Genomic DNA, 22,573 nt, shown 5'->3' on the forward strand with positions numbered 1-22,573 from the left:
AAACGATCTAGATGCCTTCAACCGGCCATGTCAAACAAGCTCCTGTGCCAGGTTTCTGTCTCCAGGCCCTCATTTCCTATGGAAATCTTTAATAGTGAAATGACAGTTGCAAGAGTAACAAACTCTTCCTTTAGACAGATTACTACTTTATATTGAGCAGGTACGCATTTTGTTTCTGTCAGTTATTATGCAGACCACCAGTTCATGTCACCCTGAAAACGACCCCTGGAAGGGATCACACCCAAGCCTCTCACTCCACTGATGTAAGAGACTCGCTCCCAGATCCATTTGGAGAGACTTTACAGGCACAGTTAGCTTTCTTTTCATTTCTGAATTGATTTAGCTCAATTTCTTTAAAATTTTCTGTGGCAAGGAAATAATGATAAATATTCAATTCCTTCTTATGAGTCTCCTTACTTTCCTATGGTCCTTCACCTTCATCTCTCAGGTTCTGTCCAGGATGGCAGACCAATGAAGTAACAGAGACTTTCATTTTCACCTGGAGACAACATATGCTTCCAAAAATATGAAGTAGAATAGTGAAAATTGTATTCGTATATCAAATATGCTACATTGAGAACAATTGTATTTAATCACTTTAAGGAATGCATTGACACCTTCTAGAATTCAACACACTGACACATTTCATCTGTGTTTGGAGCACTCTGCTATTTTCAGTTGGCATGAGCATCTTTCCCCACTACATGCTCTTACCACAAGTAATAGCATGAACTATAGACTTTTGGCTTTGGAAATCAACAATGCACAGAAATCTGTGTATATAAAGCTCTTCATTGCATATGCTGAACTTTATTACTTTTCAATTGCTGAAATGTTTCAGGAAGATATTTCCATCACAATGTGAAGAAAACTATTGGAGCTTTCAGTTTGGGTTACTTTAGTATTAATTTCTTTAGTCATTATTCTAACAGAACCTTAAAAAATGACATCATTTCAAAGTTATGTAAATTAACCTAGAAATTGAAAACAGTTGAACTCAGCAGAATGGAAGGTTCACTCCTAAATCTGTGATTCTATTTGTGAAGCTTCACCCTGGACACAGCATCTCTCAGTGCCTGGTGTACCTGCTTGTTGCGCAGGGTGTAGATAACGGGGTTCAGTAGTGGGGTCACCACCGTGTTCACCAGAGCAGCCTCTCGGTTGGTGTCCAGCCTGCTCCTTCTCTTTGGCTTTACATAGATGAAGATGCAGCTGCCATACATCAGAGACAGGACAACAAGGTGAGAGGAGCAGGTGGAGAAGGCTCTCTGCCGCTCATAGGCTGAAGGGAGGCGCAAGATTGTGACCACTATGTTGCTGTAGGCGATGACCGTCATGAGGAAGGATATGAAGAGGAGACTAGAGGCGTTATTGTATGCCAACCTTTCAATAGATGGGTTTTCGGGACAGGAGAGCCTTGCCAAGGGTCCCACATCACAGAAGAAGTGAGGGATGACATTGGGGCCACAGAAGGACAGCTGGGACAGCTTTACGACCGGAATCACCGTAAGGAGAAATCCCAAAGAGAAACAGGCAGTGACCAGCAGGATACACGTCCTTGGGCTCATGATGGTGGGGTAGTGCAGAGGTTTGCAAATGGCCAGGTAGCGATCCAGGGACATCACACCCATCAGGAAAAAACCAGTTGCACCCAGGAAAATGAAAGCAAATGCTTGTGTGAAGCAGGCAGCAAAGGAAATCTTTTGTCTCCCTGACAGAAAGATGGTCAGGAGTTTTGGGATAACCGTGGTGATGAAACCACATTCACCGAAGGAGAAAATGCTGAGGAAGAAGTACATAGGGGTGTGGAGGCGGCGGTCAGCCCAGATGATGGTGAAGATGAGCGAGTTCCCCGTGACAGAGGCCAGGTAGGCCAGCAGGTGCAGCAGGAAGAGGACCTTCCCTAGGTGCTGGACTGCAGGGAAGCCTTCCAGGGTGAACTCCTGGACAGCTGTGCTGTTCCCCTCCCCCACCATCATTGCCTTTTCCATTTCTTCTGTTCTTTATCATTGACCTACATGCGAAGTATTGCTGAAAAAATACAGAATGTTATTTATTAAATGTGTAAAATATCCACAGTTTTGTTCTTTGGTTTGCCAACTATGTTTAAAAATTTTGTGTCATAAATAAGAAGGCTGCATGTAGTTACTATAATACCAACGTTATTTTCATTTCCATAAAAGCATATTTCCAAATAAATAAAGACCTTCAGTTATCAAGAAAGAAAGTTATAACTGCAATAAACAAACTGTAAAATGGGGTACAGCTGAGTAGTTGAGTGCTTATCTAGCATGCATTTCTACATGATTCAATCCTAACACCACCCACACACATGCACACATAGAAACATGAGTACACATGCATGCACACACACATGAACACACACACTATGCTATGGGATTCTGTTGTGTCTCCAAAAATTATTTTATTATATCCTAAGTATTGTTTTTCATGGTTTAGACTAAAAATTTATAGCTAGAACTATTTTCTATACTGCTCAGCCCGCCACAATGATTTGTAGCAGGCACAAATCAGCTCTAATAGGCTTGTTAAGGAATCAACCCAGGGCATTTTTGCATACAACCTGATGCAGATCAGTGTGAGAGATGTGTTTTCCCATGTTAAGTGGTCAGTCCAGAGAGGTATTCTGTCTTCAAAACCTTCAGTGCATTAATTGCACGATGCCTGGCATTCAGCAGTAAGATGGACTATATTTCTTCCTCCAACAAATAACCCAGGGCATTTTTGCATACAACCTGATGCAGATCAGTGTGAGAGATGTGTTTTCCCATGTTAAGTGGTCAGTCCAGAGAGGTATTCTGTCTTCAAAACCTTCAGTGCATTAATTGCACGATGCCTGGCATTCAGCAGTAAGATGGACTATATTTCTTCCTCCAACAATGGTTTTGTGATTTATTCTGACTCCCTAAATTACTTAATTTAATAGAAGAAATATTCTCTTATTCCTCTTAAATCATAAAATTAGCTTATTTGAGAATTGCCATTTTGTTCTCCTGGTGTTCTGGTTGGATCTCTGACTCTATGTATCCCTGAGCCAAGCCAAATCTTCCTGCCTTTTTTTGTGAGAGATGAGTTCAAGGTGTGACAAGTGCTTCAAATCACAATCAATGAATGTTCTAGGCAAGATGTTCTAGTCACACCAGCGGTGGGTGGTGATGCAGTGGGGTCACTCCAGGGCCACAGCTCATCACAGTCAGCTCACAGTGCCCAGAGCTCTAGTCCCTGGACATTCACACTTCCATTATGCACATTGGATAATGGCCCAGGCAGTTGGAATGTAAGTAAGTAAACACTCACATTGGAGATGTACTTTAACTGTCAGAGTGAAAATTTTAATATGTGCATCTCGTCTGCAGGTCTTTCTGCTTCAATCAACGCCTTTCGCATGTCTGGAGTAAACCAAAGAGACATCACAGTGAAATCTCAGCTGTTGAAATTAGGGAAAAGAAGCAGAGCACAAACCTCCTTTGTCCTCTGGAGAACTTGGGAGTGGGCTTACTTGGAAACCCGGGGAGCTGTCCTGCCATTCATGTGCCCCCAAGATCCCTTCCTGGTCCTATGCCAGCAAGGGATGACTTGCTGGGAAAAACTCCAGGCAAAACAAGCGAAAGTCGATTCTGACTATCCCATTATTTACCCATAGTTTTTCTAAAATGCACTCTAGCGCTATAGTACGGCCATCGAGCGTGCTCTCGAGATGACAGGATAGTACACCAACAGGAGCAGAAACGGAGGTGGTAGAAATTTCCTTCACTTGTATTTGCCATTCAACTGTCTCTTGATACCAATCCAGATCCATCAGGGCCAGGCGACAGCACCAAGGACACCATTAGTGAAGATTTGAGAAAGCCATTGAGAGAACATTGTCCCTGTAGATCACTAGTGGTTGCTAATTCAGCACTATTGGAAAGAGAAAATGATTACTATGCATAATAATAATAATAAGAAGAAGAATTGTTATTTTGCATCATAATTATGCACTTACTATACATGAAAATATAAAATATGAGCCCCTAAATATCTGGTTATTCTCATAAAAATCTTAAAAAATGAAGGAGATACAATCACCTCAAGATTTGTAAAATACCATGTGCGTGACATTGCTGAGGGGAGTTTCAGAGGTCTGGTCAGGGATGGGCAGCATCTGAGAGCAGGGAGATGGACATCTGCCTCCCCATGCCAGGAAAATGTCAGAGCATTTGGGAAAAATAAAGTGTCAATAAGAGACTTTTCCTCTTATTGACACTTATAACACTGTGTCCATCATGTCCAGTTTTAGTTTAAAGTCACTCATCTCACCAAGTGTTAGGCTCATCTCAACAAGAATTTTAAAAGGCAGTCAGTAAACACTAACCTCAAGACCACAAAAATTATAACTATGTTCCAAAGGGTTAAAAGCACCAGTCATAAAAATAGTTTAATGAGTCACACACAGGATAAAACAAGTTTTTAAAATATTTGCTAAACAAAAGGTAATTTTAAAAGTTTCTGGCAAGAAATAAAAGACAGAAGACGAAAATAAAGTTTAAAGAATCTAATGACAGGAATTTTAGAAACTCAAAAATGTTCAAAATCCAAATGGAGCAGCAGAGAGTAAAATCAATGAACTGCAAATTATAGCAATGTACACAACCCAGTATGAGCAGTAGAAACAAAACAGACTGCCAAAAGTTAAATAGAGCCTCCTGGATATTTGGAACCATAATCAAACGTCTAATGTTCATTTCACTGATCTAGATAAAAGGAAGAACTGGGCAGAGATATTTCAAAATCTGCCAAATGATGCAATCTATATATTCAGAAAGGTAGATAAACTCAAATTGCAATAAATTAAAAAGTCCAATCCAAGACACATTGTCATCAGACATCTGCTAACTGAATACAAATAAAAAGTTTGAAAGTCCCAAGGGAAAACAATGTGCGAAAATAAATCATTCAAATCCAGTTGCATTGCCCATCAGACACTGTGGCAGCCAGAAACAATCAGCACAATCATTTTTAAGTGTTAAAGAAAAGACATGTCAAAATGTGGATTTCCGGATCCAGAAACCTCCATCCAGTGGAAATATCCATCGGGACTGATGGGGAAGTAAGACATTCTCAGATGAAGGAGGAGAAAACATGTGTCCCCATCACACTTAGCCTGAAAGATGAGCAAGTTCTTCAAATAGAAAGGATTTGTTATCTAGTGCAATCCCTGGAAATGCCATAAAAGAGATCCACTCACCCACATAGAAGGTGAAAGGAAATCTAAAAACATGTTAAGAAACACACCTGGAAACAGGGGAAATCAAGCAGGGAAGAGACAAACAGAGAAAAGCAGACATAACAAAATGAAATGCAGACTTAAGCTCTAAGACACCACAAATTACATAATCACTTTGAATTGAATTCCTCTAGAGGCATCAATTGAAAACATTAATAAAGTAATTTAAAAACATAAAAACAGATTAGTAATGAGAATGAGAATGCCTAGCAAAAGGCCTCCTATTGTTAACTTAGAATCACTACCCCCTTAGAATCCGTGATAAAGCTCAGTGAAACAGTGCCCGCCTGGCAAGCACAAGGTCCTGAGTTTGATTCCCAGTACCCTGAGTATCATTCTGAGCAAACCCACAATAAAACACTTGACTCAGTCAATATATTGACTTAATTCATCTGTGTCAACCCTGCAAAGTCTAGTGGCCTCTTGTTTCTTTTCAGAAATAGATGGTGATACAGAAATGCAAGGCAGTGTTTATGTCCAGAACAAAGTTGAAGGGAATGCAGAGCCTACCACCAAACTTGCTATGAAGTGTTAGGAAGCAAGTCTGTGGTTCTCACATAAGGATGTCTAAATCATTGAGAGATATCTTTACATCTTTACCAATAAAGTTATAAGGTAGATAACTTGGAAAATAGTTTTCAACTAATGATTGAATGGTGCTGGGACAATGGATATTCACCTGCAGTAGAACCTGGACCCCTAATCCATTCTCTTTTTAAAAATTAAATAATTTGATCAATTTTTAAATGTAGGAACTAAACAATGAAACTTTTAGGAGAAAGAAATCTGAAGATCTGTGTATGACCTTGGATAAAGAAACTTCTTAAATACAACACTAACCGAGCAGTAAGAAAGAGTAACAGGTACAATAAACTTCATCAAATTAAAAATAATTAGTTCAAAAGGACCTTATTTAGAAAGTGAAGAGAATTTATAATATTTGAGAAATTACTTCTAGCCCAGGACTCTAATAAGAAACTTATCAAAGTAAGAATATTCTAGGCCCTGGTGCCCCACACAGATATAATTTTCCCTCACATCCCACAGTGGTTCTTTATCCCTGTGAACAGAAGCCATCCCCATCCTGCATTCCCTCCCACCTATGTCCACCATCATGGAGTCCATGCCTGGTCATTGTCACCCAACAACTCCAAGACCGTTTTGTGTTTTATTTCCCCTCGGCAGTAGGCAGCCGATGTGCTGATCAACTGACTGACCTGATTGCTAAAGAAGTCAAAATCCTGGGAAGAAAGTAAGCCCTGAGAGTTGGTGGCTTCAGGAAGAAATAATCCTGGACATGCCCAGCAGTGCTGTCCAGCAAAATGCTTGGACGTGTCTATTGTAAACTACAAAATCAGTGTGGAGTTTTCCTTCCAGGGTGGCTCTGCCACAGCAGACAGAGTTGGAGAGGAAATCCAGTGTAGAGGCTGCCATACTGCCAAAGAGAATTTAATTGGGCTCCATTTTGGAAAGGAGGTAAAACTGAGCTGCAGAAAAATTACAGAACGGTTCCACATTTGTTTTCCAGGGTTCACGTTCCACAGTGACTGGGTAAGAGATAGCTACAGGAGATAGCTATGGAGAGGCTGTAGGTAGACAGAGTCTCCTTGAGAAGTTTAAACAGAGACTGGGAGGGACATGGATGATGGGCCTGTTGAGTGTGGCTTTTAGAGGTGGCTAAATCTGAACGTGCTGGGTTCAAGTCCAACAGTCTGCATGAACTCCAGCCCACTGCTAGATAAATGAGACTGCTGGCCTCATTACTTTCTTCATCAGACTAAGCGTGCAAGGACACATGAGTCTTGCACTCTTGCCATACCCCGTGGTGCATGAACAGAACGTGTTTTGGAGTAGAGGGGTGCCTCAAACCCACAGGCCATAAATCTAGACAGAGAATATCATGACTCTTTCAGTTTTCCTCCTTTTGGGGCCATTTTTCCTTCTTAGTTTTCAATTTATTTTGTTTTTGTTTTTTTTTTTTTTTTGGTCCTTTCCTGTTACTTTTACCTAGTACCATTAAGTTCCTTTTACTCCTCAGTAGGATTCTTTTTCTCAATTTTGTCTCTTCCTGCTCATCTCCTACTGATTAGTTTTTCAAATTCCATGTTTTTATTATCTGATTCCTCATTCCCTTTACTCTTACCAAATATTCAGCTTTATGAATACTTAGACAGTTAACTCTGTGATATTACTGTCTAATACTGTTCTATAACTAGGGAAGGTTTAGTTGTTGCATTTACATGATGCTTACTGTAAGTGAATACTTGGTTTGTATTAAGTTTAGACTTATTATATGTAGATCTCTTTATGGCAAGGGTGTATAATACTAGCTCTTAGGGTATGCCAATGTCCAATTTATCTTTGACACGGTTACTGTTGTTGATTTTATTGTTACTGTAATGTAGCATTTTTATTGCCACTAACTGTATGCCAACATCTAATTGCTTTTGTATCATTAACCATACTGAAGCCCATTCCTAGAGAACAGGATGCCAGGTCTAGTTCTGCAGCCTCCCTCCCAAATAGAGACATGATTGTAACTTATGGCAGAGGGAAAAGCTTATAGTTAGTCATGCCCGGGGTGTATAACTGAAGAGGAGATAGCAACTAAACATGTATCTAATCTAAAATAAATTTTGCCACTGTAATTACCCTTCAGATATATCACAAAACAAACAAAATTCAATAAAACATGAGATGACAAAACAAAATATATTGGTACTTCAATTCATGAATACAATACCTTGCATGTTCTGGCTGTTTTTGTGTTTGTGTAAGACAGATGGCACAGGTGTGTTTATCACATGATGCAGAGTTCATAAACAAAAACAAAATTCTGCCAAATTCTTCTGTTTGCAGACCAAATTATTCACACACAAAATTGTTTGTAAACCAATGCCCCACTGTGCCTTTGAAAACCCACAACTTCCCCAAAGTTTCACTTTGGGGCACCAAAGTGGAGGAAATCAAAAGCCACATGGCAGAATTCCTCAAAATAATAACAGAGAATTTAAAAAAGATAAATAAAGTGTTTGGTGAGCTCAAAAATATATAACTAATTAGAGAATAGATATAATAACAAAATGATCAGCAAGATTAGAAAAGACACTAATAAAAAGTCAACTGTGTTAAAAAAATAATATAAAATATGAAAGACCAAGAGTCTGTGAAAAGTTACCAGACAGAAATTCAAAAGATTAAAAATTCTTTTGAAAATATGAGAGTGAAGTATCAGAAGTAGAAGACAGGGCTGCTGTTAGAGATTGATTATTCAGATATACCCTAAAAACAATGAAAGAACACAAGAAATAGATCCAACATCTGATGGATGATGTAAAAAAGAGTAACCTAAACTTTATCAAAATTGATGAAAAATCATAAGACAGCACAAATGCCCTAAAAAGTCTGCCTACATCAATAGTACAAGAAAATGTTCCAAATATAGGGAAAAAATTTAACATACAAAACTATGAGTCATCTAGAAACCCAAATAACAATTATGAAAGGGCTTCATGATACATCATAATAAAAAATCTCAGTCCAATACAATGACCAAAGCTTAAGAGCAAAAACTTATTCATGAAGGTGCATTCATGAAATGACAGAAGACTTGTCAACACAAAGGTGAAAAAACGAAAGAGCTTGGAGTGAAGCATTTGAAGGCCCTAAAGTAAACAACTTCCAGCCCAGACTGATGTACTGTGCAAGGCCATCAAAATTGCCATGGAAAATAAGACATGTCCCTGACACCTTAAGAAATTCATGACCACCAAGGCAGTACTCCACAAATCTCAGGATGTCTTAGGACAATGAATCAAAAATGCTAACAGGAAAAACACATGAGATCAAATGAATAGTTAAGGAGAAGAGGAGGAAAAGAAGAAATGATGAATGGAGAAATAATGCGACAACACGAATAAGTCAGTGCTTCTCAGTAAGAGCTCTCAGTGTCAGTAGTCTCAGTTCCACAATGAAAAGACATACATTATAAGAATCCAGCAAGAAAGTAAGTCTAAAAGTATGCTGTATAAAATAACACATTTTAACAAACATATGAGCTCATAGACTGAATATCAAAGGATGGAAAACAGCATACCAACACTGACATCCCTCCAAAGAGTAAAACTAGAAACTCGATTTCACCTGGCTATTTCCTTTCTAGATATCTCCTCCAAACAGTTAAAGATGCAATATCACCATGATCCATGCATTCTCATGATGACAGTGGTGTAATTCATGATAGCTAAGTCCTGGAAATGACCTGTGTGTTCATCAGCAGGTGAATGTGATTCAGCCTATCATGGTTTCCTGATAGACACAGTCCAGAGTCTTGTGCACAGTGAGCAAAGACTTACAAGTGTACACACTATGGCAAATAGAAACAGTTGTACTTATACTTATTTATGTTAGTTGGGAAGCTGTGCTCAGCGTCCCAGCAGTGATAGAAAGACAGCAAGAGCAGGGAAAGAAGCGGTCAGAAGAGTAGAAAAAAGGTAATTCAGGTTTAGGTTCTAAAAGCTGTGCACCCATTTTGAGTCCCTCTCATTAAGTTTCTGTGGATATGATTGACATAAGTGATTGGCAGGGTGCTGGTCACTCCAGGGTATCCAGTACACACGCACATTTCACTCTGTTTTATGCATGATGTTCACACCCTATATACGGAGTCTTAATCAATTTTGATTTCAATCAGGAAAATGAAAAATAGCAAATATTGGTGGGAATTAGATAATCTTAACCATTTCTACAGTGCTAGACAGGTATGGTGTAGGTACTTTGCAACACTTTTTCATGATACTGAAGACAGTTAACGTACCACTAACAGCTGCTCAACTCCTAGGTGGAGTTCCAAGATAAGTGAAAAACCTGTAGGCACCTGGACACCTGTTCGTGGATCCTGATATCAGCACTGTGCATGATGTTCAGAGTGGAGCAGCCTGACTGTCACCAAACGCAGGAAAGGATAAACCAAGAAGGTCTGGCTATGCAGTGCAACATTATCACAGAAGAAAAAAGGGAACTGTGCCTGCTGCCACTACAGCACACTTTGAAAATATTTTGTTAGTGTGGGAGAATCCCACACCACTGATCATGCATAATATAATTCTTTTATATGGAATATTAGAAAAGGGAAGATCCATAGACAGAAAACTGATTAGCAGTTGGTAGCACATGGGAGAAAAAAAAAACTTGTACGGGTTACTTAGCGAATGCAGAGTGTACTGGAGTGAAAAAATATTCTTGCAAGCAGAGATAGGTGGCTACATATCACCTAATGTGCTAAATGGCACTGATACACACACACACACACACACACACACACACACACACACACACACTTAAAATGGTTAACTCTGCTTCTGGAGATTCTCACCTGCATAAAAGTTACCGAATAATTTCATAAGCAACAAATTTTATTAACCACTTAATATATGTTGGAAGTTGCACCACCATGTAGATGCTCTGAGTAAAAAGACAATGAATAAAACATACCACTGAAGGAAAAATGAGATGGTACACAGAAGTGAGTGATGGTAAGGGTGAGCTTTAAAATTTTTATTTTAGCAAATGTAGCCAAGTACAAAAGGCCATATATTGTATGATGATGTTTCTGTGAAATATCCAGACGAAGCAAACCGGTGATGATAGAAAAGGTTAGTGGCTGTCAGTGGCTGGAAAAAGCGGACGATAAGGCAGGACTGTCCATGGGCTTGAGCTTTCTGTTCTGGTTGATTAAAATATTCTGGAGATAGTGGGGATTGTTGCCCAACTTTGTGGGTATATCCAAAACCACGGGGTTATGCATTCCGTTTTTAAGCAATGAGTTTCTACATTTTCTTTTTGTTTGTGTGTTATATTTTATTTTTAACACCTGATACCTGTACGTATTTATGAAGCATGGTGTGATGCGTGGATACCTGCATGTTATATGGTAAAATGAAGGTGACTGGCACATCCATCTCCCAAATTTAGTTTCTTTATGGTGAAATAGAGTTTTTACTTCTAGCTTTTTCAAAACACAGAATACATCCTATTAACAGTACGATTTGGATCCCTTGTCTACTGTGGCTTTGTATCTGTTGACCAGATTGTGGTCCTGTTGTGGACCTATTGTGCCCCCTGCCTTCTCTTGCCTGCGCTAATCATGATTGCACTTTCCACTTCCGTGAGGTCAAAGCTTTAGGAAATTACATATGAGAGAGACCATGTGGCACCTGTCCCTCTTCATTGGGCTTATTATGCTTCATATCATGTTCTCGAGGTGCAACCATATTGTTTCATGTGACTAATATTTCACCACTTTCAATGTTGGAGTGATCTGTCTGTTAATCATCTGTCTACGTATTATCTATCTATCTATTTATCTATCTATTATCTATCTATCTATCTATCTATCTATCTATCTATCTATCTATCACATTTTCTCCTGATGATGGGAACAGCTTGATTCTAAACCTTCACCACATATTACAGATCAGCTGAGTTAAGTGCTTTGGAAGTTGACTGATTAGTTGGTGACAGGACCAGACTTAGAACTCAGTACTTGTCCAGAGCAAACTGATGCAGTCTCCACCCTTGATTCCTTTGTATCCAATTACCATGGTCATTTGTTCCAGTAGTCATCTCTGTCTCTCTGTCTTTCTCTGTATCTGTCTGTCTCTGTCTCTGTCTCTGTCTCTCTCTCTCTCTCTCTCTCTCTCTCTCTCTCTCTCTCTCTCTCACACACACACACACACACACACACACAAACACAATCTGAGAAGCAATCTCTTTGCCCATTTCCTCCTTGACCTTGAGAAGATCTTCATACAATATCACAGCCAGGTACTATAAATCCAATCATGACACATACCTGACCTTTAGACACCTTGGTTACATTTTCCTTGTAAATAAGTTGAAATCTGAACTTCGTAATATGATGCTCAAGCCCTGGTATGATACAATCATGATGCAGAGAGCATTTTATAAAATTTTGTGATTGTGTTAATAAGAAAACAATATAGAACTAGTGGCAATCTTTTTAAAGGCATTTCCTATTGATATAAAATAGAAACAGGACTCAAAGAACACAAAGGTTAAGGGCTGAATAATATAATGTTAGTGGTAAGGAAGATAACTTAATAGTTGACAACATAAATCCACCAGCAAAAATGACTAATTTGCTTAAATTGTGTTGTTTTATCAAAGAAACTCTATAGCATAATTTCAGTATGGGATTGTGATGCCCCTGACTTTCCATTGTTTCCCAAAACTGCCTATTCTGTTCTACTACCTGATGAATTTTAGGATTGTTTTCTCTAATTATGTGAGATATGCTGTGGAAATTTGAATGGAATTGCATTAAATCTATTTATCAACAGTGGAAATATAGCCTTTATCACTCTATTGGTTCTTCCTATCCAAGAACAAATAATATCATCCATTTGCTGATATTTTCCTCAAGGTCCTTTTTCAGAGTACTGCAATTTTCAATGCAGAGTTCTTTAACAATCTTGATTAGACTGATTCCTAGATATTTCATTTTATTACATGCTATTGTACAAGGAAGTGTCACCCTAATTTCTCTTTCAGTTAATGAGTTATTAATGTACAGGAAGGCTAATTTAAATGTTGGTTTCAGGGGAAATAACTTAGTAGTTGACAACATAACTCCACCACGAAAAATGCTTAATTTGCTTAACTTATTTTTATTAGCAATACAGTGGGTAAGAGAATAACTTAGACTCTTTCATCTCTGCTCCTTAGAAGAAATCTTAGAAGTGGGAATAAACCCTGCTCTTTCCAGTTGCACTCACACATTCAGTAGTAACAGATTTAGGAAAGGAACTGATGCTAAGGGTGCATGCTTTGGAAGGCTCCAAGGGAAAGACAGGATTTGAAAATATAAGAGTATTGCTCAGATTTCAGAGGCAGTGGTCATGTCCTCTCCTTGGAAGGTTGGTAAGGGCCCCAGAGAGCTTTGTTCCTTTGCAGCATGGATGTCACGCACAGAACTGTAGCAAGCTAAGTGACTTAGCTGCAACACAGAACACATGTGATGTAATTTGTATGTCCAGATGCCACAACCACTGTTCCCCGGGGCATGGAGGGTAACCCCAAGCCACAATGCAACCTGTAGCATCAGAGTTATTTGGGGAGCATCTGGCATGCATAGTTCGTACTTCCATGGACCTATGTATATGGCTAGAGCAAAGGGAAACGGAAAGAAATGTAAATATAGTTAAGCAATTCCACAAAATTTATATCAAATGGATGAATAAACACTTACCCAAGGATTTTGCAATTGAAATCTGGAGTCAAGTGTGTAGTGTTGAAGGAGAAGGCAGATAGTCACACAGAGTGCAGTGTAGCCACAGAAAAGAAGACATTTCCATTTTCCCGGGATATGACCTGGAGGCCAAGGGAGCTCTGCTGAGATTGCTTGCAGTGATATGATTTGTGCATTTATTAAAATGGGGACAAGTGGCTTTGTGACACCTCAACTCCAATGCCGTGTCATTTATTATGTTGACATTTTCATTCTGCACATTGTCTCTCTCAGTGCCTGGTGCACCTGCTTGTTGCGTAGGGTGTAGATGATGGGGTTCAGCAGTGGGGTCACCACCGTGTTTACCAGAGCAGCCTCTCGGTTGGAGTCCAGCCTGCTGGTTTGCTTTGGCTTCACATAGATGAAAATGCAGCTGCCGTAAATCAGAGAGAGGACAATGAGGTGAGAGGAACAGGTGGAGAAGGCTTTCTTCCGCTCATGGGCTGAAGGCAGTCGCAGGATTGTGACCACTATGTTGCTGTAGGCGATGATGGTTACCAGGAGGGATGCAACCAGGATGAGCAGAGCTAAGCCAAAGGCCAGCATTTCAGTAGATCTGGTGTTTGAACAAGAGAGATGGATGAGAGAGCCGAGGTCACAGAAGAAGTGAGGGATGACATTGGGGCCACAGAAGGACAACCGGGAAAACTTCACTATGAGCCCTGTGATGAGTGCAAAGCCCACTGCAAGGGAGGCAGTGATGATGAGGGAGCAGGTGCTGAGGTTCATGATGGTGGGGTAGCGCAGAGGCATGCAGATGGCCATGTAGCGGTCCACTGACATCACAGCGATGAGGAAGAAGCCTGTGGCTCCCACAGAGACAAAGACAAAGGCTTGTATGAGACAGGCTGCAAAGGAAATCTTTTGCCTGCCTGAAAGGAAGATGGCCAGCAACTTGGGAATGACAGCACTAGTGAAGCAGCACTCAAGAAAGGAGAAGGTGCTGAGGAGGAAGTACATGGGCGTCTGGAGGCGAACAGCAACACAGGTGATGGTGATGATGAGAGCATTCCCTGCCATGGAGGCCAGGTAAGCCAGCAGGTGCACTGCAAAGAGGACCTTCCCCAGGTGCTGGACTGCAGGGAAGCCCTCCAGGGTGAACTCCTGGACAGCTGTGCTATTCTCCATTCACACAGGAATCTCCTTCCCACCCATCTCAACCTATAGGAAAGAGAGCAGAGACAGCGTGCCATTTGGGGCAGCAGATATCAAGTCATCTGGTGAACCTTGGAAGAAGGCTGTGCAGAACAACCATGCGGACAGGGCTGGGGTCAGAAGAAGTGAACACCACACCTGCCCACTCTCAATAGCAGGGCTCTCTCTGAAAAAGTGGTGACAAACCTGACTGCCTGGATTCAGGGAGAATTAAATAAGAGAAATCCTGGTGACCTATGTCAGGTAGTGTTACCTGTGCGCTCTTCAAAGTCTCTGTAAGAGCATAATTAGGACATTGTTTGTTTTGTAGTCTGTTCTGCACGTAGGCTTATTGGTACGGACCTGATTATGAAACATTTTGTTGTATTCTACAAAGTCATGCATTAATAGATGAAGCATAATGTTAAGATTAGGAGAATTTGATTGCACCAAGTTCTTTGGTCCAAATCATAATCACATCATCATTATCATTGTCACACAGTTAAGACTTTCATCACACTCAGCAATCCCTTTAATCCCCACTTTTGTACTTCTCCTGCACACTTAGTTTCGCCCCACTCCTTCTTTTACAGAAAGAGAAATAGAGGCCAAGAGAGACCAGGCCATTTTGGCCACAGAGAAAGAACATGAGGAGCTGTGATTTGAGACATGCTTCCACTGAATCTAATGTCCTACTATTTACAAATGCTGTGGGAAAGTATTTCCCATTGTGGGGACAATGTCACACTTACATGGGAGTAATCCTACACGCACCTGACTTTTGGCAGCCTTCATCATGCAGTTGATGTGAACCTCAGAGACACCTTGGGTCTTCCTGAGGATCTGTTTTAGCACAATTCTGTTCTAAGGTGGCGGGAAACTGTGTTACTCTTTGACATGACATACGATGTAGCTGTGGGATCTAGTTGGCATTCCCAAGTAAGGCCCGGTCAGGGTTGGGGAGTGACAGTTTGCACAGGCTCAGTCACCACTGCAGGAAACTGGCACCTTGACCACTTCTCACGGCATGGTCACTGAACATCTCTGCTCTCTGTCCTCTCCTTAGACTCTACCCTTAGGATGATGTGTCCCTGTCTCATTTCAGCACTGTGCCAATGGCTGGCAACATGGGTGGAGAGTCTCTCGCTAAGCTTTCCTGGGTAGGATGCTCCAACTGTGCTCCTTACTTCTGAGCTGCCGGGCCTGGTGAGGCCTGGGGGACACTTACTTTCACTTGGTGAAAGCAGAAGCGCCACTGGATTGTCAGGGTCCCAAGGGCAACATCACGTGTGTTCCATTCTCTGCAGCTGTACTGCTCTTAGGAATGATGCGCACATTTCAGCTAGGAAGAAAAGGAGAGAAATAAACTTGCATTCAGGGTCCACTGTCCCATAGCAGGTGACTTGCACATCTGTGATGGGCGCCCAGGGTCTGTCTAAAGGTTCCTATGCCCATAATGCCATTTGATCCCAAGGAATATAAGGGAATTGTCACTCACCTCCCTGACTGCAAAAGTCATGTCAGAATGTTGGCTAGCTGGCATCCCTGTCTATGAACCCCCAGAAGAGAGCCAGGGGGAAACAGCTGCTTTCCACCACCCCAACTCTGGGTTGTAGCATAACCTGGCACCATGTAGGTCTGAAAAGAGGCTGACACCATCGCCAACTCCATAAAAGCCAGAGTGACACCCCACACTGCTGTTCTTCTCTCCAGGTGACCCTAGGTCACAGCCTGGCAGGTGTGATCAATGGTCCCTTGCAGATATCCTTGCTTATCCCGGAACATCTGCTCCAGGTGTCTACTGTCAAACCAGCTCCTGCATCATGCCCTTCCCTATGGTTGGGCAGAAGTATTCCTGTCCTGTTTCATTGGCAATGAATCTCCCACTATGTGAGGCTAAGACCTCTGTGAGTTAACTACAAGTATTTGGTCTTGAGGAATATGTCCCCAGCTGGGAGCCCAGCTCCCAAAGCTCATTAAGATGGAAGGAGCTAGGGCAGAAACAAGAAGAGGACTGGGCTCTCAGGGCAGCTAATTGGGCACTGGTGGACCAGAAGAGCGGCACTGTCTTGTGTTTGTCTTTCTATCCTCGGCAGTGACATTGGCTCCCTGATGTCCATGTTGTTCTATGCCAAAATTTATCAATGTCATCATATCATTTACATTCCCAAAGGAGTTTCTAAACTCTTAATGTGAACATTGCTGCTTTGACATGAAAATCCAGGCTGAAATTTCCTGGTTCAGAAAATTCTGTGAGATCAGGGCACAGAAAGAGCTCTGTGTGTGAGGTCTCAGTCTGGAGATGTAAAGCCTGTATTTTATTTGGAGAAGGAGCCAGGTGTAGTCCTTGGCCTTCATCAAGTTTACAAGAAAACATAGGAGAACCAACCTTTCTCTTTCAACTATCACAATGACCATTTTTATTTGAACCATATTTAATTTCCATCAACATGCATTCATTGTACAGATTCACAGAGTTGAATGGGATAACTGAATCTGCACACAGAGTGTGTGCACATCCCTGGATGTTATTGGCACAATATTTTTTGCTACCTGCCCCCATCTCCTTGTAAAAAGGACACACATATTTCCTCCCTACTGGGTAAACAAAGGGAGACCCTAGTTGCTTCTGTAACTTCTCCTGCTTGCTTGGATCCTTTGTTTCTAATGTTTAATTGACATGTAAAAATTGTGTCTCTTTAAAGGGCACAGTGTGATTTTTTTTAATTTTATTTAAAAGGAAAAAGAGAAAAAACAAAACAATGCAAGTGTACAAGTAATACAGAACTACAAAAAACAGTAAGTAATCACCAGTTAATAGATTACACATTATCATCTTAGAGATAGTTGATCAAGTCACAGTATCAAAGCATACAAAGTGGACATTCAAACAGTGAGACTGCAAACAGTTGTGTTCAATGATCCAACCAAAAACTTTAATATGGTCAACTATTTAACACCCCTAAACACACTTGTAGTTGTATCCTTTAGAGCTCTTTTTTTTTCCTCTCTTTTTTTACAACAAAATTACACATTTTGAGTTGTGTTACTCCATAGTTCTTATTACTTTTTTTGGAAGAGAATAAAGTCAAATATGGCAAAACAAAGCTATCAGTCAAAACCAAGGAGAGACGTAGCACATGATGTAAAAACAGAATACAATTATCAACAATTGTTACCATATTGCCTCTTGCTTCCTTAAAAAGAATTGTCTATGACATTAGTTATAATAAAGTTGAACAAAACAGTAGACAACAAGACCAAATAAACCTAAACCTTGTAAACATTACAGGGCTTTCCAAAGAAGATAATAGTCAAACAAGAATGGGCATCATAGTGAATCTTATTGCCTTCAAAGTAGTTGCCTATACCCTCAAACTTGATACTATCATACAGAATGGAACAGAGTCTAATCAGTCAAAACAAGAGAGTGGGAGTACTACAGGAATTCAAATCAAATTAATAAGGAAATAAAAAAGTTACTGTAATATATCCTGCTAAGTTTTTTTGATGTTTTCCCCTTAATTAAAAAAAATCATAAAAATAACTAAATAATTTTTTGATGAATAAGGGAGAGATTGCGATAAAAGAGGACATAACAACATAACAATGCAGGTCAAAGCAAGACAGTCTCAGCAGCCTAGTGCTTCACCACCAAATAACCCGACTTAATATTAGTTACCATAGTGTCTTTTTCCTTGAAATATTTGAATACAACTTCACATACAATAGCATCAAACATATCAAGTCAGTGTAAAACCATTCAAATTGATGAAAGCATTGTAGGGTATTTAGAATCAGTTAACAGAAAACAAACAATGGTTTCTATATTATCTCTTTGCCTATAACAATTTTTGTTTATACTATCACATATAATAAAGTCCAGCAAGATACATCATGATAAAATCAGTGGAGACAGAAGAGCCATAGTTTGGTGGGGCTTCAAGACAAGATGATAGTAAATCAGCACTATCTATTATGATGATTTGTTTTCTTCAAAATAGTTGTTCATTTCATCACAGGCAATTATATCAAGAAGCTCAGAATAAAGCCATTCCAATTAATAAGTGAAAACTTTATAAGGCTTCAAGGTCACATAATGGGGAATCATGATTACCGCATACTTTTATATATTTGAGTCATTTCTTACATTAGGAAAATTATTCGGCATTCACACATGCGACATTGATTTATTTCACTTATGAGTATGGTCTCAAACTGCGCCCATTTATTGATAAATACCTCAATGTGATCATTCTCTATAGCTGAGTAGTACTCCGTTGTATAGAAATACCAAAACTTTTTTATCCATTCCTCAGTAGAAGAACACTTGGGTTGCTTTCCAAGATCTGGCGATTACAAATCATGCTGCTATAAACATAGGTACACATATGTCACTGTGGTATGATGCTTTCAGTTCTTCTGGGAATATGTCTAGAAGTGGAATAGCTACACCAAATGGGACTTCCAATCCCACCTTTGGGAGAAATCTCCAGAGTGACCTCCACAAAGGTTGTACCAGTCTACACTCCCACCAACAGTGTAGGAGAGTTCATTTTCCCCCACAGCCTCTCCACCATTTGTTTTTGGTTTTCTTGATCCTTGCCATTCTATCAGGAGTGAGATGGAATCTCAGTGTGGCTTTAATTTGAATTTCTGTAATGACCAATGATGATTAACATTTTTTCATGTATTTATTTGCCATTTATATTTCTTCACCTATGAAGTGCATATTCATCTCATATGCCCATTTTTGGATTGGATCTTTGAGTTTGGGAGGTCTGAATTTTTTTAATTCTTTATATGTTTTGCAAAAATCCCTTGTCTGAGGGGGAGTTCAGTAAGATCTTTTCCCAGTTTGTGGGTTTTCTTTGCACTATGCTGGAGATTTCTTTTGACATGCAGAAACTTTTTAATAAGAGGTGGTCCCAGTTATTGATTCTGGGAAGTATTTCCCCTGTGCTTTGAGTACTGTTCATGAATTCTCTACCTACCCCTATGTCTTCAAGGTTTCTACCCAATTTGTCTTCCAATAGATTTAGTGTTTCTGTTTTAATATTCAGATCTTTGACCCATTTAGATTTTAATTTAGTACATGGTGATAAGCATGGTCTAGCTTTAGTTTTCGGCAAATGGAGTGCCAGTTTATCCAACACCATTTATTAAAGAGACTGTCGTTCTTCCAGTGAACCTGCTTGGCTCCTTTATCAAAGATAAGGTGGTTGAGTGTGTTTGTAGTTGTGGTTGTATCCTCTAATGTATTCCATTGATCTTTTGCTCTGTTTTGATTCCAGTACCTTGTTGATTTTACTAAAGTTACTTTGTAGTATAACTTGAAGTCAGGCATTGTGATGCCTCCTGCCTTGCCTTTGCTGCTTAGAATTTCCTTTGGAATTCTAGTTCTCTTCTGGTTCCAGATGAATTTTAGGAGTGATTTCTCTAGATCTATAAGGTATGTTGATAGTATTTTTATTAGGATTGCATTGAATCTGTATAACAGTTTTGGGAGAATGGCCATTTTCACAATGTTTGTTCTTCCTGTCCATGAGCAAGAGATGTCTTTTCATTTTCTGAGATTATCTTCAGTTTCTTTATTCACTGCATAATAATTGTCCCTATATAGGTCTTTCACCCCTTTCATAAGAGTAATTCCTAAATATTTCATTTTTTTGCTTACTAATGTGAAGAGTGTGGCTTGTCTTATTTCTCTCTCTGTGATTTTGTTGTTAGTATATAAGAATGCTATTGATTTCTGAGTATTGATTTTGTATCCAGTTACATTACTGAATTTATTTATTATATCTAAGAGTCTTTCAATGGCATTTAGGTTGTCTTCTATGTAGAGTATTATGTCATCTGCAAACCATGATAATTTAACTTCCTATTTTCCTATCTTTACCCCTTTTATTTCTGTCTCTTGTCTAGTTGCTCTGGCTACTACTTTCAGTACTATATAAAACAGGAGTGGTGATAAGGGATATCCTTGTCTTGTGCCTGATTTTAAAGAAAAGGCTTTCAATTTTTGGCCATTTAGTATGATACTGGATGTTGGTTTGTCATAGGTGGCCTTCATTATATTGAGGTAAAGACTATCTATTCCAATTTTCTGTAAAGTTCTTATCATGAATGAATGTTGGACCTTATCGAAGGCTTTTTCTGCATCTATAGAACAGTGTGATATTTCAATACATGTATACAACTTGTCATGATTGGATATGTGGGACACACCTCACCTCAAACATTTATCATTTCCCTGTGCCAGGAATATGCAAATTCCTATGAGCTAGCTTGAAACATACAGTTGTGGGGCTGGGCATTTAGTTCAGTAGTTTAAGTGCCTGCCTGGCAAGCATGAAGTTGTGAGTTCAATCTCTGGTGGGTGAAAATAAAAGAAATACACAGTTGATTGTCCACCACAGTCGCCCTACTGATCTATGGATCTTTGGACATTATTCCTTGTGTCCGACTGCACCTGTGTACATATTAACCTTCCCTTTTGCATCTGCTTCCCTCCTACACACCTCGCCTGGGTAGCACTGTTCTACCTGTACTTCTTGAAGAGCCACATTGGTAACTTCCACAAATATGTGACAACACATAGCATTTGTGCTTGCCTTACTTCACTTGGTGTCCGGTTGTTCATGCTGCTTCAAATGACCAGATTTCATTATTAACAGCCCACTGAGTATGTATCACAGGGCAGCTATGGGCAGGGCATCTCCATATTCCTTCTAGATGTCATGGTGCAAGGGAGAGATGTGAGTGGTTAGGTGGTGACCTGTCGCACCAGAGGCTGCTTCTTCCTGGGCTGTCTAGGTAGGCTGCTGTGGTGTGAGTGGCCTATCTACCCGTGCAAAAGGGCTGCCTGTAGCTTGCCTTTGAAAGACAGGGAAAGGATCAAAGTTCCAAAGTGCAATTACTGGGGACCCAGGCATGTGGTACCTCCCTTGAGATCTGTTTTGCTTGAGTGTGCCCTCACCAAATCTGATCCTACAAGGTAAGGGGTCCTACAGAGTTGAAGAGAATTTCTCGACTATGAATGTGGTCCTCACTTTCTTACAAAGGGGCAATGCTGTGTACACCTGTGTCTTCTTCTTCTAACTGAGGCCACCTGGATTGTTGAGCACAGTCTCAATGGAAATTGGAAAAGAAGACAGAGATTTATTACAGGTCTGGAACCATGTGAGATTATAGTTAATATCCCTATAAAGGTCTTAATGTCATGGTGAAGTCTCAACCATATGGAGTGTTAAACATTTGTAACATCATTTGATGCTAGTTTCTAAGTGTGCAATACAACATACAACATGTGTGCAAGTTCCAGGATGCTGGTGAAAAGCTGAGTGGAGCATGGCTAGCATGCAGTACTTGAAGCATGAGACATTTACTTAGGATTGTGTTTACCGAGGGCTCAATTTATGGCTGGTTGATTCTAAAGCAGGAAGGTCATGGCAGCTATGGGCAGGGCATCTCATGTCGTGGGGGTTGGGAAATAGTAGCATAACAGTGCCAAAGTGGGCTGGGACTGACATAATCCTCAGGTTCACACACCTATGTCCCGAGGGTACATATGTAGAAGTGTACTTTACTAATCCATCAGTGGCTTAGAGCCATAGGTCTCCTCCTCATAGATATAATAACAGAAGAAAGCACAGAAAATACATATTTTTTCAGTTACAAAGAATACAATGATGGCCAAAGCCAATGAGTAGGTTAAGACCATGAGGTATGGCACTTTTTGGTTATTAACTAGTTTTGACTAAACTACAGTGTTCTGAGACTTGAAACTTTTTGAAATCCTTCAGCAAATGTTGATGAATTTGTTTTATCAAGAAATCTACCTC

At 40.0% G+C, this 22,573-nt stretch overlaps 2 protein-coding genes across 2 annotated transcripts; both read right to left on the reverse strand.

Annotated features, from left to right (window-relative positions):
• Nucleotides 1-1,034: 1,034 nt before the first annotated feature.
• Nucleotides 1,035-1,976, reverse strand: LOC134472249 (olfactory receptor 6C74-like). Its single transcript, XM_063233521.1, has one exon. It carries the CDS (start codon nucleotides 1,974-1,976, stop codon nucleotides 1,035-1,037), a length of 942 nt encoding a protein of 313 aa, XP_063089591.1.
• An 11,814-nt stretch (nucleotides 1,977-13,790) lies between these two features.
• Nucleotides 13,791-14,735, reverse strand: LOC100712810 (olfactory receptor 6C75-like). The gene has a single exon (XM_013148542.2). The coding sequence runs from the start codon at nucleotides 14,721-14,723 to the stop codon at nucleotides 13,791-13,793; it is 933 nt and encodes a 310-aa protein (XP_013003996.1). The 5' UTR covers nucleotides 14,724-14,735.
• Nucleotides 14,736-22,573: the final 7,838 nt, after the last annotated feature.

Source organism: Cavia porcellus, unplaced genomic scaffold, assembly GCF_034190915.1.
Source record: "Cavia porcellus strain 051 isolate PalLab524CR breed Dunkin Hartley unplaced genomic scaffold, mCavPor4.1 scaffold_23, whole genome shotgun sequence".
Taxonomy (NCBI): domain Eukaryota; kingdom Metazoa; phylum Chordata; class Mammalia; order Rodentia; family Caviidae; genus Cavia; species Cavia porcellus.